At 37.4% G+C, this 12,743-nt stretch overlaps 2 protein-coding genes across 4 annotated transcripts; one reads left to right on the forward strand and one right to left on the reverse strand.

The window, feature by feature from the left end:
* The first annotated feature begins 1,358 nt into the window (after positions 1-1,358).
* On the forward strand, positions 1,359-1,922 carry LOC112763022 (uncharacterized). The gene has a single exon (XM_025808799.1). The coding sequence runs from the start codon at positions 1,359-1,361 to the stop codon at positions 1,920-1,922; it is 564 nt and encodes a 187-aa protein (XP_025664584.1).
* A 7,054-nt stretch (positions 1,923-8,976) lies between these two features.
* LOC114925722 (delta-aminolevulinic acid dehydratase 1, chloroplastic-like) lies at positions 8,977-11,910 on the reverse strand. 3 transcript variants are annotated; one of them, XM_072222612.1, is made up of 8 exons: positions 11,837-11,910; positions 11,242-11,497; positions 11,006-11,117; positions 10,829-10,902; positions 10,270-10,388; positions 9,790-9,840; positions 9,412-9,578; positions 8,977-9,264 (listed from the first exon to the last, which is right to left on the reverse strand). In XM_072222612.1, the coding sequence occupies exons 2-5, from the start codon at positions 11,446-11,448 to the stop codon at positions 10,314-10,316; spliced, it is 468 nt and encodes a 155-aa protein (XP_072078713.1). In that variant the 5' UTR covers positions 11,449-11,497; positions 11,837-11,910; the 3' UTR covers positions 8,977-9,264; positions 9,412-9,578; positions 9,790-9,840; positions 10,270-10,313. The 3 variants fall into 3 exon arrangements, with proteins under 3 accessions (XP_072078713.1, XP_072078712.1, XP_072078711.1); XM_072222611.1 differs by having other exon boundaries at positions 8,977-9,578; XM_072222610.1 differs by having other exon boundaries at positions 9,790-10,423.
* Positions 11,911-12,743: the final 833 nt, after the last annotated feature.

Here is a 12,743-nt window from a genome sequence, read left to right on the forward strand (position 1 = left end):
TTAAAATAATTAGATATTTTTAATATTTAAAATAGTAATTTAAAAATAATCAAGATTTGATTCAATTTGAATAATTGAGATTTAGGATTTAATACTTTAATTTTATAAATTAAAAGAAAATTAATTATATTATCACTAATTTTAAATTAGAGTACTTATTTGAAACTAATTAGTAAGTTGATAAACAAAGAATATTCTTAAAATAATTATATTGGAATACATTTAGATTCAATTACTACTCTATCCTTTAATTTTATCAAAATTTCTACACTATTTTTATTCTTTTTATGAAACTCTAACCCTAACTATCTCTCAGTCACCACACACACACACACACTTAGCAAAGAAGAAAAGAAGACAGAATCTGAGAAAGGGAGAGTGAAGGAGGAAGGAAGAAGAGAAGAGGGGAAGAGAGAGCCGGCGCTGGTGGGAGTCACTGCCACCATTGTCGCTGTGCTTGAGAGAGAGAGAGAGAGAGAGAGAGAGAGAGAGAGAGAGAGAGGGGGGGGGAGAAGATGCGATTGTTGGGAATAAGGAGTATGACTACAATTCAATCAATCATGTGTCAAATAATTTGTTATTGTTATTATATTAAAATGTTAAAACTAAAAGGAGGTGATAACTAAGTTTGATGTAGTACGCTTGTGGGGTTGTGATATGGTGGGTTGGGAGTTTGTGGAATCAATGGGTGCTTCTGGTGGTTTACTGTTAATGTGGGATAATTTATTATTTAAATGTTCGAATTGTTACAAAGGAGATGGTTGGCTGTGCGTTGAAGGTTTGCTGACAAAAATAATTTTAAATGTGCTTTTTGCTTGGTATATGGTGCACATGCTCGGAATGAGAAATTGGTGATGTGGGAAGAGTTAAGCTACATCGTGGGATTATGTCAGGTCCCGTTTTGTTTCATGGGAGACTTTAATGAGATACTACGGGTGGAGAAAAGGAAAGGCGCTGTTAGTTTACCGGCATCTGCGGAGGATTTTAAGGAATGGGTGCAAGACCTACAGATAGTAGATTTACCATTGACCGATCGGAAATTCACATCGTTCCGAGGACAATTTTGTAGCCACATTGATAGGATCTTGGTCAGTTTGGAGTGGCTTGAGGAGTTTCCAGATACTCGTTTGAAAGGGGGACCGAGAGGTCTATCTGATCATTGCCCGTTGATCTTAGAAGATTCTAAATTTTGTGCCAGTCCGAGACTTTTTCGTAGTTTGGATTTCTGGTTCACACATGAAGGATTTCTGAAGTTGGTAAAGGATGAGTAGAGGAGATTGGGAGATGATACGTTCACAAACAAGCTGAAGGCTTTGATGGTACCGCTAAGAAGATGGCACAAGAATAATTTTGGGGACATGGACAGCAGGATAAAAAAGTTTGAGGAAGAGATTAAGAAGATTGATGATATGGTTAGTGCTGGTAATTATGATGGAACAATGGAGGCTAGAAGGAAGGCACTAGTGACTTGCTGTGCGAAGTGGTATGTCAGAAAAGAGATCCATTGGAAGCAGATGTCCCGATCCCAACATGCTCGAGAAATGGACAAGAACACTAGGTACTTCCACAACATAGCATCGGCAAGAAGGAGGAACAACATAATCGATTCTTTAGTGATTAATGGAAGACTGATACGAAATCAGGCCAGAATAAAGACTACGATTACAGGCTTTTATAAAGAACTGTATAGGCAGGAGCATGCTCCTTTGGTTGGGATCCGTGAGGGACTGGTCAAGAAGATTGATGAAGACGATGCAGCAGTGTTAGAGGAAATGCCATCAGTCGAGGAAGTACGAGAGGCAGTTTGGGATTGTGAGTCCAGTAAAGCACCGGGTGGTGATGGCTATAATATGAACTTCATAAAGAAGTGTTGGGGGGAGATTGGTCAGGAGTTTATTGGAGCTGTGTTGGGCTTTTTTTAGACTGCTAAGTTACCAACAGATGCTAATGTCACTTGGGTGGCGCTAGCTCCAAAATTTGTGGGGGCTAAGAAAATCAAAGACCTTAGACCGATTAGTATGGTTGGCTGTGTTTATAAGGTGATATCCAAAGTGCTGGTAAGAAGAATGCAGTTAGTGATGCCACAGTTAGTGGGGGAGACTCAATCTGCGTTTGTTAAGGACCGCAAAATACATGATGGTGCTCTCATTGCTTGTGAAACGGTCCAATGCCTGAAGTTGAGAAAGAAGCAGGCGGCTATTGTTAAATTAGACTTCCAGAAAGTATACGACAGAGTGAGATGGAGTTTTGTGGATATAGTGCTACAGAAGATGGGGTTTGGTATTACATGGAGGACTTGGGTGAAAGAATGTGTGACTACAACGTCTATGTCGGTGTTGATCAATGGTTTTCTATCCAAACCATTCAAGATGGAGAGAGGACTCAGACAAAGAGACTCCCTATCGCCTTTCCTGTTTGTTCTTATTGTTGATGTGCTACACAGGATGGTGGGCGATGCGGTAAGAAATGGAAGAATTTCTCCACTGCTAGTGGGAAGGGACAATATAGAACTGTCGCATCTCCAGTTTGCAGATGATACGATATTGTTTTGTCCACAGGACACAGAGACGCTTGTGAATTATAAGAGGCTATTGAGGTGCTTTGAGTTAATGTCTGGCCTGAGTATCAACTTTGATAAGTCGAGCATAATTTCAATCAACTGTGAGAAGGAATGGGTGACGAATGTGTGTGGTTTGTTGGGATGTGCCGAAGCTGTGTTACCTGTTAGGTACCTAGGAATTTCGTATTAATCCTCGGTTGGTAAGGACTTGGAAACCAATCATAGACAAGGTGAAAGAGAAGCTGATCTTATGGAAAGCTAGATCTCTTAATAAAGTGGGTAAGTTGGTCCTCATAAAATCTGTTCTCAATAGCCTACCGATTTACTACTTAAGCTTGTATAAGATGCCAAAGGCGGTTGCAGAAAAGATAATTGGACTGCAGAGAAGATTCTTGTGGTGTAAAGAGGATGGGAATAACGGTTTACCCCTGGTGAAATGGGAGGTAGTTCAAGCTCCAAAAAAGCTAGGTGGTTTGGGGGTGGGAGATGCTTTACTTAGAAATGCGGTGCTTCTGTTTAAGTGGTGGTGGCGCTTCTCAAAGGAGGAATGCCCGCTGGGGAAGAAAGTTGTATGCTCTTGCAATCAGTTGGACCCAACTGTAGTGCTGTCAAACCAAACTTTGCCATCAAGAGGGGGCCCGTGGAAAGATATCTGCCAGCTTAATATAAAGGAGCAACATGTCAGAGATATGATGATTAGTGGTTTGTCTATGGAGGTGGGTAATGGTAGAAAAACTCGTTTTTGGGAGGATGCTTGGTTACAAAGTGGATCGTTGAGAGATAGTTTTCCGAGATTCTTCTCTATTTCAAATCAACAAGGGTTCGTAATAGGGGACTGTGGGTTCTGGGATGGGTTAGAGTGGGTATGGAACCTCCAGTGGAGGAGAGAACTGTTCCAATGGGAGTTAGAGTTACTCACCCAGCTTCATGATCGGCTTCGGGTTGTGAGATTATCGAGTGATAGAGAGGATTCAGTTATTTGAAAATTTGACAAAAAAGGTATTTTTTCTACTAATTCTTTTATGCAGGTGTTGCAGCGAGAGACTCTTTCACAGGACATCACGGATTACAGCTTCACTAGTTCCATTTGGAGAGAAAGCAAATGTATTGCTTCTAGCTTCCAACGGAATCCATTTCTATCATGTAGTGGAATTCAAATTTCATTAAAGTGAAGTTAATACATGTATTAGAAACATGAGAGAGAGTTGGTCTTTGATTTGATGGACATCATCAAACTACACGCTACTCAGCAAAGAGAGTGGGAAATTAATTCACTTTTATTCTCTCTCTTTGTTTCATTAATTATTGTTCATAATTTCTCTTTCCTCTCTCTCATTTCTTTCTTCTTTTTCGGTCTTTACACAGCAAACCATGGAAGCTACAACTAGCCACCGTAGAGAAGAAGAAGCACGCTACAAGACCATCACAATGATGGCAAGAAAAACAAAACTAAAAGTATGCTGTGGCTAAGATTCTTATCACTTGTGTTAAGATTTGGTGATAAGATCTTGGCTTCTCCATACCCAAAAATAGAAGAGAAGATTTCGGTCAGAGAAGAAGATCCTTGGAGAGGATGACTTGACTCTGATGTTGCTCAACCACCACAGGAGGTAGCTACAGTGGCTACGTGATGGAAGAGACAGAGATTGGAGCAGATGAAGCTATCATCATCATGAAGCATCAAGGGCCAGGAGTTCATCTTGGAGAGCAAGGCAAGGATGGAGGGCTCAGATTGATGAAGATTGGTGACCAAGGAAGGACTAGAGGTAATTGCATGTTGGGTTTTGCATGGGTTATCTCTTTTCTCTCTCTGGCCAAACCGGTTCTGACTTGAAGAAGAAGAAGATTAGCTGGATCTGTTTGGTTTCAACCTTGGAGGCTTCTCCCTATAAGTAAGGGTGAACAGTCAGGGTTTGATTCAAGGAAAAGAGTGAGCACAGAGTTTCTATAGCTCCCCAAGCTTACATAAGTTCTTCTCCTTCAATGTTTTCATTTTGTACTTTTTCTGTTTAATTTTGTCATGTCTTGAGTCTCATGAAAAAAAGGCAAACAGTGAGGTTTGTAATAAAAAAGCCATAGAGTAGAAAAAGGCAGAGAGTGCAAAATTAAAAGAAAAAGCCATAGATGTCCTTAGAGGTCCTTTGTACATCTATGTTGTGTTTCATGATTCTGTGGGAATCCCCTTGCAAGTTGGGTTAGCACTTTGCAGTGAAAGCTTGGCAGTAACCAAGTCAAGTTCAGGATTGGGTTTAGATTCTGGACTTGTCCCGGATAGGAAGGGTAGTTCCTAGGGAGAATTGGTGTTTGTAATCAAGAATGATTATAGTGAAATTTCATCATTGTTGTAATGGAGACTGGATGTAGGATGCCTTGCACTTAGCAGCTGAACCAGGATATATCTTGGTGTAATTCTCTCTCTCTTCTACTCTATTTCTGTTTCTGCTGCCCAGGAGATAAAACTGAAAATATCTCATGCTGATTGACGAGACAAAAAGAAAAGTCTCGTGGCTGGGTACGAGACAAAAGAAAAAGTCTTGTGGCTGGGTATGAGACAAAAAGGCAAAAAGTTTCCAGAAGCTGTTTCAAAGACCAGCAAGTATTATTGAGTGAAAAAGGGGCTAAGATTCAACCCCCCCTTCTCTTAGCTACTGAAAACCATCAATTGATATCAGAGCTTGGTCTCAAAGAGATCAAGCTTTGCATCTTGGAGAAAAGATCTAGATGACAAAAAACAGTGGCTCAAATCTGGTGTCCTACAACCTGACCGAAGGACAGTCAAGCAACAGACCTCCTCTTTTCAATGGGAAAAACTACACCTATTAGAAGGAGAGAATGAATATCTTTGTGGAAGCAGTGGATTACAGACTTTGGAAGATTATCCTGGAGGGTCCTCAATATCCAACCGTCACAAGTGCTGAAGGAGTTGTCTCTCTTAAACCAGAAGCAAGCTGGACCAAAGAAGACAGAAAGAAAGTTGAACTCAACGCCAAGGCCATCAACTTACTCAACTGTGCTATCAGCTTTGAGGAATACCAACGGGTATCACGATGCACAACGGTAAAGGAAATCTGGGACAAACTTCTAGTTACTCATGAAGAACCACCATTGTAAAGAAAACTAGGATAGATATGTTAAACAGAGAATATGAAATGTTTACAATGAAGGAAGGAGAATCCATTGATGAATTGTTTGAGCGCTTCAACATCATCATTGTCAGCTTGGATGCTATGGGAATCAAGTATCCTGAATCTGTGCTAGTGAGAAGAGTGTCGAGATGTCTCACAAAAGAGTGGGAAACAAAAGCATTAATTATTTCTGAGAGTAGTGGTCTTGACTCCATGACATATGATGATTTGAGAGGAAATTTACTTGCTTTTGAAAACACTTATTTGAAAAAGGATTCAAAAAAGAAAGAAATTGCTTTTACATCTGTAACTAACCCCCTGGATGATGAATCCAGTGATTCTGAAAATGAATTTGTGTTGTTTGCCAAAAAATTCAGAAAAATGGTGAAGCTCAAGGAGAGAGGCAAAGGAGGCAGCTCAAGAAAACAGAAGAAAGATATCAGCAAGGTGACATGCTACAACTGTAAGGAAATGGGGCATTTCAAATATGATTGCCCTAAGTTGAAGAAGGAAGAAAAGCCGAAGAAAGGAAAGAAAAAGGGTATGATGGCATCATGGAAAGATCTGGAAAATGATTCTGAAGACAATGAAGAATCCGAAACCATGTCTCAACCATGTCTTATGGCTGACCACGTTGAACAGGTAATCATCCCTAATCGTAACACTGAATCTCTTTACCTTATGATAGATCATCTTTCTAAAAAAATAAGATGCTTTTTGCTGGATAATCAAGAACTTGAACAACAAATCATCATTCTTAAAGCAGAAAATGGATTTCTCAAAGAAAAACTAAGGGAGGCCGAAACCGCTTGTGATCTTGTTGAAGAAAATAAGCAGTTAAAAGCCCAACTTAGGAGCTGTGAAAGTGACCATTCAGTTATTGCATATGTAAATTGTTTTAAAAAAAATGAAGAGTTGCTTAAAGAAGTCAAAAGGCTTAAAGAAGACTTAGCCAAGTTCACTCAAAGTTCTGAAAATCTTAATCAAATCTTGGCTAGTCAAAAATCTCTTTATGATAAAGCTGGCTTGGGGTTCTATAAATCTGTTGAGAAACCTCATTTTAAAAACATTGCCTCATCTTCAAATGATACAAGATTTCAAAACCCAACAAGCTTTAACAAAACAGCAACTCCAAGGTTTTGTAGAATATGTAACCGCTTCAATGCTTTTTTGGTGAGAGGATGATAGGTGATAAAGTTTATAAAGTTGTTTTTTATTATAATGGCTTAGGACATAAGAGATGGTTTAACGTGAAAGGATCCAAAAAAATTTGGATACCTAAGGTCACTTGAGCTTGTTTTGTAGGTATGCCTAGCATCCAAACGGAAGGAGAATATGTGGTATATGGACAGCAGATGCTCTAGGCATATGACCGGAAAGACAACCTTCTTCATAAAGCTTGATGAATATGATGGAGGATTTGTCACTTTTGGTGATGATGCTAAAGGAAAGATAGTGGCTGTTGGGAAAGTTGGTAAAAGCTTTTCATCTTGTATAAATGATGTTCTTCTTGTAAATGGTTTGAAACATAATTTACTTAGTGTAAGCCAATTGTGTGATCTAGGTTTTGAAGTTATTTTTAGAAAGTTTGTGTGTTTGGTTGTTTGTGAAAAATCTGGGGATATTTTATTTGAGGCTAAAATGTGCAATAATGTATATGGATTAACTCTTGAGGACTTGAAAGAACATAATGTAACATGTTATACCTCTATTGAATCTGAAAAATGGCTATGGCATAGAAAGTTGGGTCATGCTAGCATGTACCAAATCTCTAAGCTAGTTAAGACAAATTTGGTAGAGGAATTCCAAATATCAAATTTGATAAGGATCTTACTTGTGATGCTTGCCAATTGGGCAAACAAATAAAATCCTCTTTTAAACCAAAAGATGGAATCTCAACCAAAAGGCCATTAGAGATGTTACACATTGATCTTTTTGGTCCAACAAGAACTCAAAGTTTAGGAGGTAAATACTATGGTCTTGTGGTGGTAGATGATTACTCTAGATTTGGTTGGGTACTTTTTCTTGCTCATAAAAATGATGCTTTTTATGCTTTTTTAACCCTTTGCAATAAAATTCAAAATGAAAAAGATTTAAAAATTGCCCATTTGAGAAGTGATCACGGAAGAGAATTTGAAAACCAAGACTTTGAAAAATTCTGTGATGACTTTGGAATTACTCATAACTTTTCATGCCCTAGAACCCCTCAACAAAATGGGGTGGTTGAGAGAAGGAATAGAAGCCTTCAAGAGATGACTAGGGCCATGCTTTGTGAGAATGAGATTCCTAAATTTTTATGGGCTGAAGCTGTAAATACAGCTTGTTACATTTTGAATAGGACAATTATTAGAAAAGGATTGAAGAAAACCCCCTATGAGCTATGGAAAGGAACCCCTCCAAATCTTAAGTATTTTTATGTTTTTGGATGCAAATGCTTTGTACTTAACAATAAAGAAAACCTTGGCAAATTTGATCCAAAATCCTATGAAGGGATGTTTGTTGGATACTCCTCCACTAGCAAGGCCTATAGGATTTATCTCAAAGAACATAGGACCATAGAGGAATCCATACATGTTACTTTTTGTGATTCTAATTTAATTCCCAGTACTGTGATAGATAATGATTCAGATTGTGAAGAAGCTGGAACAAGTAAAGAAAATCCCAAGTCTGCGCAGAATGAAGAATCTGCCAGTCCAGTTTTGTCTCGTCAGATTGGAGAAGACATTTCCATTTTATCTCCTGAGCCAGCAAGAGAAACTGAAACAGTGAGATCCACAGAAGCTCATCAAAGCTCAACACCAATCCACACTACAAGATTTTTATTTATTTGTGGCAGTTTTTTCTCTTATTTGTGGAGGTTTATAACCCCCACCAAATGGTTTGTGGAGGTTTCTAAAACCCCCAAAATTTGAGGTGCCACGAGGTCTTTTGTGGGGGTTTTTAAAAACTTCCACAATCTATTCAGTGGAGGTTTTGTGTGTGTTTAGTGGGGGTTTTATATTGGTCTTTTGTGGCAGTTTTTGGTCAATGTTTGTGGCGGTTTAAAACCCCCACAAAAAGATTTTTCATTTTAAAAATAATAACTATTCTATAGAGATTTCAAACCTGTCAATATAATTTTTAAAAATTAATCTACATTATTATTACACTACTAATCATTTATTATTAAAAAGAAATATTTAAACAAGACATTAAAAATGTAGAAGAAAATTAAAAGAAAAGAAATACATTAAAACTAAATATAGCATTGTACCACTATTTTCCAATCACATTAATTACAACTACAAAATATTAAAAATACCAATCACATTAATTACAACTAGAAAATATTAAAAATAACATGATAAAATACAAACTTATGTCCAAACTCCTGAACAATGAACATAATTAGATAAATGTATTTGCAATATCATTATCATCTAGAAATAATGACAAACTAACAATGTAGTTAACAAATCCTAATGCTTACACTAGCTGTTCCAGTAGCTGTTAAAGCTAAAACAGAAGTATTTAGGAATTTCTATTACAATGAGGAGCCTTTCTTTTAATCTCTATAGCCATTACTCCAAACAACAATTCCTGTTCATGTTCAATGCATAATATCAAATCTCAGGCTTACTTCACTTTCTAAATTCCGAAATTTAGGAGGATTGAAATTTGAAAAAGAAGAAAATAAAAAAACAGCAGCATGCAGAGAAGATATTTAATGTAATATAAGATTCATGCCTGAATTATTGCTCCACTAGCATACCAGAAAAGACCACTGACCCTATATTCCCAAGCAACATTTGAGCTTTGCAAGATTGTAGCATGTCCACTACACCACCAATTCATAGCAATAATTAACAACACATGTTAATTATATACGTGACATTTCTCTTCTCCAACCATATCTGATCCATAAGAATCAAGGTTTCTATCAATAATTTCAGCTTGATGAAAAATTAAAGATACACATGAATAATTATATATGTGAGCGATAATTAGATAATAGGTTAACTAATAATATAGCATGTTTATATATAGCTTAACTATGCTTGGATGATTTCTTCAGCCAGTGTTTAAGAAAGAAGTATATTCTCCATCAAGTGGGAATGGAATTACCTTTGCGGTCATCACATCTTCAATTTTTTGGCTAAAATTGTCATACATATCCTGCAAATTAAAATACACACAAAGAGACATATCACTTTTTTATTCACTATATACATGTTCTTATCTAATAGTATTGTATTGTAGTATTAGTATACCTGCATTTTTTAGCGTTCTTGTGTGAATTCATGTGAGCAATAAAGTCAATTTTAATACCTAAAAGTGCAAATACGTGGTACTGTGGGTCTCTTAGGACCATAAAGTCAATTTTAATCTTAGAAATTTGTACACCGCCAAGCCTGGCGCAATGTACCAAATGGACAGCAGCCTCTGACCTATAAGTCATGCTACAATAATTTGTATGACTTCAACGCTCATTAGAAGATAGTTCTTTATTATGTATATCATAGTGTAATGCAATACATAGTTAGTTCTTGTTTGAACTCACATGTTAGCACCAGAAAATATTAACCTCAAATTATGTTCACTTACAAGGTCTGGAAACTTATCTTTGAGCAAACGTATTGACCGAGGCACTAAACCATTATCATTGTATGCTTCATTCCCTGTGGAAGACTATAAGGAAAAAATGCTTCATTCCCTGTGGAAGACTATAAGGAAAAAATGCTTCATTCCCTGTGGAAGACTATAAGGAAAAAATCTGTCATACAGGACTGAAATCACACTACAGAAAATCTAGAGTATGTAAGTAACAGAATAGAACCTTCAAGGCATCTGGAATTTTAGGAAAAAGCACCACACTATTAACACTATAAAATAACATGATAAAATTCAGGACAGGAAGTAGAATACCCAAACAAAACTAGCCAAGTTCCTTCCAGCCTAGATATTTAAAGAAACAATTAAATCTATCTAAACGTCTTGAACATATTTAAACAGCTTCAAAGTTCTGATAAGTAACTCAAATAAATGAATAATGCTAGAAAACATTAAAGCCAATCCATAAAAAGGGAATTAATCAAGTGTAATGCTAAGGAGGATTACTAGAGCACTTTTAGTAGAAGATACAGAAACAAGAGTAAATAACAACCTCTTGCACAAGTCCATGCCTCCATCCAAGCCTGTAGCATCCCGGCATAGCCCCAGTTGGAGTGTCCTCCTCACCTACAAGTTCAATTGCTACGAATCAAAACAGATCCAGCATAGCATATTACACTACCTCCACTACACATGAACAATGCATAAAACAAGTAAAAACAAGACCAACCTTCATGAATGAAAATTGGATACACGAAATTCGCAGGCGATATTGTTGTCTCCTGAAAAGCTTCCCTCAGCGCCGGCATCCTCCGGTTGTGTCGAGGACGCCTGTTAAGTGGCTGATACAAAATCAAATCAAATCAATTGCTTAACTCAACAAGTTTTTCTAAATCATCAGCAAGAATGCGCAAGGCTAAAGTCAACACATTTGGTTCCTATTCAAAAATTGAATCGGAGACTCACAAGTGAAGGGACGACGGGAGTTCCAACCAGAGAAGCTGGTTTAGGGGGAATCGGAGGTGCCTCCGGGACGTTACTGGCAACAACAGCGGCTTCGCATTCTGCGTCGGAGAGGCCAAGCTTGTGGAGTAGACCTGCATGGTTACCGTTGTGGGAATCACTTGCTCTAACGGCAAAGAGGTGGAGAGGGCGAGGAAGGCCCTGTTGCATAACTACTCTCTTCTATTTTTGAATTGGACTTCACAGTCTCTATACAATACTGAAACAATATAATATGTATTAATACACTCAACAAGTTTGCGTGATATCTTTCCCTCTTCTCTAAAGAAAGAAACCAAGATAGGACATTTTATATCTTAGAAGCAATGATGACTCTCTCAGGGGTAATCTTCCAGATGTTATATAACTTATTCTAATTCTGGAAAAAAATTGAGAATGCCACCCATTAGCAAACTGAAAATTGAACTAACAGGAAGAAAGGAATGAAATGATTGTTTATATGACGTAATAGTACTTAACATTGACAATTAGAGAGCTTGAAATCTTCCAAAGCAGAGAAATTAGTGTCGATGATAACATTGAAAACAAGAATACTCACCTCAAAAGATGAACCAAAATATGTGATTTCATTGTTAGCACTGATCCACCTATGCTTTCCAGTAACATCAGGACCTGTCCAACAATGTTGTAAAGAAAAGTTCTTAAGTTGTAATATTCAATCTACTAAATCAAAACTATAAACAAGAATAACAAACAAAACTTCATATATATACTATAACACTACAAGAACCTGAAAAGATCACAATATACTCAGGGAATTGAACTTGAATAGATCAAACAAAAAATTCATTACAATGAACTACTAAATTCATTGCTCGTAAATATATAGTGGCCAAATATATAGTATAGTTGCTGCCACTTGCAGTATGACATGAAATAGGGGAAATGCTATTATCAGGAGAGTCTAATTATGATATGATCATATTTAATTTACAGTGAGCAAATAAGACACAGTATCGGTTCACCGAACAAGAATTAATACAATGATTAAGAGAATAAACAATTCATCAAACACTTGGAGTGCTTGCGAATTTGAAACAATGTTCATCAATTAAGAGATAATAAAACTCATTGAATGTTATATCATATAGCAAAGCATTCAGAATCTGAAAATGAAAAATAAAGAAATGAATAAAAAGGAAAAAGAGAAAGAGAACCGAAAATTGAGAATGAGTGGAACGAAGAAGAGCATGCAGAAGCGAGAGAATGCCGATGGAGAACACGAGAGTCATTTGCGGAGGAGAGTTGACAGAAGAGGTGCTTTCTCAAGATCTAGAAACGCGTTGATAAAGGAGGCGTCTTGGCTCGATCTCAGTGGCAACAGCATAAAGGAGATGAACTTTAGTAGTGACGACGGCAGCAATGGCGGAGGAGGCGGCGACGGCGGCGGAGATGGCGGTGGTGATGGCTATCGCAATCTTAGGGTTTCAGTGAGCTCTCATGCT

This window comes from Arachis hypogaea, chromosome 17, assembly GCF_003086295.3.
Source record: "Arachis hypogaea cultivar Tifrunner chromosome 17, arahy.Tifrunner.gnm2.J5K5, whole genome shotgun sequence".
Taxonomy (NCBI): Eukaryota; Viridiplantae; Streptophyta; class Magnoliopsida; order Fabales; family Fabaceae; genus Arachis; species Arachis hypogaea.

Excerpts from the sequence above, each read along its gene's own strand:
- LOC112763022 (XM_025808799.1), top strand. The coding sequence starts at position 1,359 with ATGGACAGCAGGATAAAAAAGTTTGAGGAAGAGATTAAGAAGATTGAT.
- LOC114925722 (XM_072222610.1), bottom strand. The coding sequence starts at position 11,448 with ATGCAACAGGGCCTTCCTCGCCCTCTCCACCTCTTTGCCGTTAGAGCA. Across the intron at positions 11,118-11,241 it reads CTCCCGTCGTCCCTTCACTT|CCACTTAACAGGCGTCCTCG; the intron begins GTGAGTCTCCGA and ends ATTTTGTATCAG. Across the intron at positions 10,903-11,005 it reads TCCAATTTTCATTCATGAAG|GTGAGGAGGACACTCCAACT; the intron begins GTTGGTCTTGTT and ends TTGAACTTGTAG.